At 39.2% G+C, this 4,988-nt stretch overlaps 1 protein-coding gene across 3 annotated transcripts in view; it reads left to right on the top strand.

Annotated features, from left to right (window-relative positions):
• Positions 1-4,486, top strand: part of DMRT2 (doublesex and mab-3 related transcription factor 2) — a 9,317-nt gene extending 4,831 nt beyond the window's left edge. For 2 of the 3 annotated variants that reach the window (XM_044657353.1, XM_044657354.1), the window contains 2 exons: positions 514-616; positions 3,191-4,486. In XM_044657353.1, the coding sequence (XP_044513288.1) occupies positions 514-616; positions 3,191-4,251 (1,164 nt within the window). In that variant the 3' untranslated portion in view covers positions 4,252-4,486. Of the gene's footprint in view, positions 1-513; positions 617-2,466; positions 2,544-3,190 lie in introns of those variants that run through there. The other variant, XM_044657355.1, reaches the window with a different exon arrangement.
• Positions 4,487-4,988: the final 502 nt, after the last annotated feature.

The following is a 4,988-nucleotide window of genomic DNA, read 5'->3' as shown; positions in this document are numbered from 1 at the left end:
GTGTATAAGAGACAGTCTCTCTCTCTCTCTCTCTCTCTCTCTCTCTCTCTCTCTCTCTCTCTCTCTCTCAGGTGGTCACAATTTAGGTAGGAATTTGGTTGATTATGCCAGATTTGGGGCACAAACAAGCAGCAGGGAGCCTGCCTGGGAAAAGAGTTTGCTAAGGGCTCTCAGGGTCTGGGAGAGCACAGGAGGGAATGGGGGTGGAGTGGGGAAAGGTGAAAGGAGGCTGGAGGTTGAGAAGTGGTGTTTGATCCCTAAGCCAGGAGAAAGTAGAGTCTGGACCTTTCCCCTCCTCTGATAGGCATGGTATAGATACTATTCCCATTCCCATCCGAAGTATCTGTCATCGAGGTTTTTGCACATATATATTCGTTTTCTCATCATATCTGGATTCATTTAGAGATCAGGGAAATGAAAAAAGGTTTTAGAGCTTTGTCTTCACCATCTATCCCTCTCATCTGCCCCCTTTCTTTGATAGATTGCTTAATTTTTCCTCCTCTCTATGTGCAGGACAAGAAAGGGTTTTCTGGGAAACAGAATAATTTTGAACGCAAAGCAGTCTACCAAAGACAAGTCCGGGCACCCAGTTTGCTGGCCAAAAGCATTTTGGAAGGTAAAACAAAACAAAAGCATATCCTCTTGGTCTTGGGGGGTGGGGGACCAAGGATTTTTGCACTTGAAATGAGCTATGTCGGGCTGCCTAATCTCTGCTTCTTAGGACTTGTATATTCATTGAACTGTGGAGAGGTCTGAGGGGAAAGCATTTCTAAGATCTGAAACCTTCTTTTCTTGCACTGAATAGCCACAGCAGAAGGCAGTAATTCTAACAACATTAAAAAGTTTGTGCTAAGCATGGCTCCATTTCGGATAACTTGTTTACTACTGAACTATCATAACAGATTTAGTTGCAGTTTACTGGCCAATTTAGGCAACATGAAAATTTCCTGTGTCAGGTTTATGCTAATGACAACTGTGAGTGTGATTAGAAAGAACAGCTGTTAATTGGAAAGAAAGAACCAAAGAAAGTCATCTTTACCCACATCCTTGCTGAATGCGCCAGGGGCTGAATCTAAAAGGGTAACATGAAGTAAGGAGTTGAACCTGTCAAGTTGGATTGGCCCTCTAATCTGAGTAATTCACTTTAAAATTTTTACTTTTGTCTTTTCCTTCAGAGTTGCTTCTGGTCTACACTTTTCTTGATAATCTGAATTCCTGACCTAAAGCAATGCTTCAAATAATATGCCATTTCATAAATATGCCTCTTCTCAGTATTCTTTTGGGCCATTTCTATATCCAGACAAATGAATTAAAGGGTCAATTTGGGTCGTGTAGCCCTGGTGACTGTACTTGTTCACTTGTCCTGGTGTCCAGAGATCTAGCCATGCATCATGTCTCTCCTTTTCTTTCATTTAAAAGGATTCTTTGTGTCCTGACCTGCTAAACAGTATACTTGATGACCTTGTTGAAAAAAATTATATTTTGAAAAAAGTCCGTCACTGTATTTAATTTTATTTATTTCCATCCCAGAAAACTGAGGTAAAAAAAGCATATTTCCAAGTTCAGAATTACGAGGTTTTATTAGTTGAATATTCTAGGTTCACGAGCTATTTTCCATTGCCTGATTTTGTGCCATGTAGCTCAGATCTCAAAGTAATTTTTGTACATCAGAAATTAATTTGTTTGTAAACTGGGCAAACCAAATTATCATGATAAAGACCATACTTTAAGAGTGCAATTGACAGACACTTCCCAGCTTTGTGACCCTGGGCAAGTCACTTAATCCCCATTGCCTAGCCCTTACCACTCTTCTGCCTTGAAGCCAATACACAGTATTGACTCTAAGATGAAAGGTAAGGGTTTTTTAAAAAAAAGAGTGCAATTGAGCTGCCCTTGCAAAAATGTCAGCCAAAATCTAGATAAATAACTTCCTGGCAAGGATTTGTGCTATAGAAATAGAAACATTAATTTTCATTTTTTATTTTATTTGCAAATGAGTGCAATGGATTTGTCATTATGTAAACACAAATGGCACAATGGACTTTTGAAACAAATTTGATAGTGGTGAATACTGGTGAATAATGACAAGCTGAAGATATTTAATATTGCCAGAAATGCTATTTATATTACACTAATCTTTGTTTTTGACTCTGTCTCTATTCATAAAATATGGGATGACTTAAACTGTGTTGTAATGATTACCTGGTTTAAAAAAATCTTTCCCCAAGCACTAATCATCTTGGCAAGAAACCAGGTTCTTCAAATACCTTGTAGTGAATTTTCTTTCCTTGACTTTTTCCCTCTGAGAAGAGTAACTATAATGTTCAATGCAGTGTTTAGTTAGGCAACAAAAGTCTTCCTAGTGTCCTCTGCTTCCCTTGCTGTCCTCTGAAATTCATTCTGAATCTTACCTTTTGTTCTTTTTACTAATCTGCATTAAATTTCTTTATTTCTCTTTTCTTCTAGTTATCCTTGGATTATTCCACATCTGTAACAATGTGTACATAATGGTCCATCTTTAGAAAATAAATATGACATCTGCTCTAGGTATAGATTTCTTTTTTGATAATAGAAAAAGGGTGATGTGATGATAATGCCATTTATTATAGGAAGCAAGTAAGGCAACTTGGAAAGATGGCGAGAATACTAGACTGGGAGACATTGAGACCTTGACCTTGGGCTCTGCCACTAGCTGTTTGGGGGACAAAGGCCAAATCACATCACCTCTGAAGTTCTCAGTTTCCTTCCCAGAAAAATTAGGGAATTATACTAGATGATCTCAAAGGTGTCTTTTAGATCTAATATTTTATATACTAAGCAACAGCCTCTCCTAAAGTTCTAGAGCTTGTGAAAAACATTAACTTTTGAGTCAGTAATCCCCAAAAAGGTAAAGTCGGAGAAAATGAACAGTGGAGAGGATTCTGTTTCAGTTATGGGTTGGTTTAGGTAGTCTTCCGAATGCCTTCCAACTCTGAGATTCTGTTTTGTTGGATCTGTAGTTAGCCTCTTGCTCCTGTGCATGGGGTTAGAAATTTCTAATAATGTAGAATTGTGGATAGGTGGTTCTTAAATGCTGTTAAGCATGGAATGAGGGTCCTCATTCTTGAGTTCCTCCTTACCGTGTTGACGTTCAGACCTTTATTTCTTTCACATATTAATATCATTCATCTTCATCCCTTGCCCTTTATAGGCTATCGCCCCATTCCAACAGAGACTTACTTAGGAGGGACTTCCCCTCTGCCTCCTCCAGTGAGCGACAGGATGAGAAAAAGACGAGCATTTGCCGATAAAGAATTAGAGAACATTATGCTAGAGAGAGAATTTAAAGAGAGAGAGATGATGGAAGCCACTCAAGCTGCTGCCTTATTTCTGCCTAACCGCATGGTGCATGGACCCGAATATAACACTTATAAAACTGCCTATAGCCCAACTCCAGTGGAAACTCCAAGCAAGGACTTTTGCAACTTTCTGCCTACCTGTCTTGATCTAACAATGCAGTATTCTGGATCTGGGAACATGGAACTGATTTCTTCTAATGTCAGTGTGGCCACCACCTACCGGCAGTACCCTTTGTCTTCCCGGCTCTTGGTCTGGCCCAAGTGTGGCCCCATTAGTGATGCTCTTCTTTACCAACAGTGTCTACTAAATGCAACCACTTCAGTACAAACTCTGAAACCTGGGACCAACTGGGATTCTAAGGTATCTCAAATTCAAGATGGACAAAATGCAGAACACAGCATGATGTCACCCAAAATGGAAAACTCTTCATTGTTGCCTCCTGCTCATGAGATCCAAGCCTCCAGGAATGAAATTCAGTGTGCTCTTCAAGAAGTGCGGGAAAGATCAGCTTTCTCCCCTCCCAAAAGAAATTTTTCACAGATCTCTGATAAGGACTCTGTGTCTCCTCAAGAGCATGTCTTAAACAAGATCAGCAAAGAAAGCAGCAGGCACCCTCTGCCACTCAAGTATAATCCATTCCACTCATTATTTCAGCAAACACTTAATGACAAATCAGGACCTGAGTTAAAAACCCCATTTGTCAAAGAATCCTTTGAAGAAGCAGCTAAGAAACACAGAGAGTATTCAGTCAAAGAGAACCAGAAATACAAATTTACAATAGACAGATATGCAAAAGACTTTTTTGCAGCCAAACAAGTTGGAGCAAAACTTTCCACAAATGAACCTCTGTCATTTTCTGTTGAGTCTATTCTAAAGAGGCCTTCATCCGCTGTCACTCACGTCTCTCAATGAACTACTGCTTAAAAAGAGTCTTTAAACTTTCGGCAACTTGCAGAACTCCTGCCAGCTACTATTTTTAATGAAAAAAATGTACAGAGAACTGATGATGTAAAAAATGATTTTAAAATATGTTCATATGTATGCATGTGCCTTTCCCCATTCAAATAAATATATTTAAATCTAAAGACTGACAACCCACCCAGATGCAAACTATAAAGTGCTCTGCTCTACAGAGCATTGAAAAAACAACAATAAAAATGAAACTGTATATGAACAGACCCAGGTGCTGAAAAAGCTAATTCTGTCTGCTTAGGTAAATAGGAAGCTTTCATCGGTTCATGAGATAGATATAGTTAAGTCAACTAGATATTAAAACACCCTGGAGGCAGTGAGGTGGCTCAGTGAATTGAGAGCTAGGCTTAGAGACAACAGGTCCTGGGTTCAAATCTAGTCTTATATACTTCCTAGATGTGAGACCATGGGCAAGTTACTATGCCCCCATTACCTAGCCTTTATTGCTCTTCTGCCTTGCATCCAATACACTGTATTGATTCTAAGATGGAAGGTAAGGGCATTTAAAAAAATAACCCAACAACACCCTGGAGAGTAAATGAAAATGATTTCCCTCTTAATTCTGCATTCTGGAGAGCTTAGATAAATTCAGTTTTGGTGGCTGCGGAAAAATGGTCAAAATGCCATGAAGAAGAGTACAAGGACTCTTGCTCCAGTCTGAATTAGCTTATATCTGT

Source organism: Gracilinanus agilis, chromosome 1 (genome assembly GCF_016433145.1).
Source record: "Gracilinanus agilis isolate LMUSP501 chromosome 1, AgileGrace, whole genome shotgun sequence".
Classification (NCBI taxonomy): Eukaryota; Metazoa; Chordata; class Mammalia; order Didelphimorphia; family Didelphidae; genus Gracilinanus; species Gracilinanus agilis.
The sequence above is the reverse complement of the archived record's forward strand: the minus strand, read 5'-3'. Positions and strand labels throughout refer to the sequence as shown.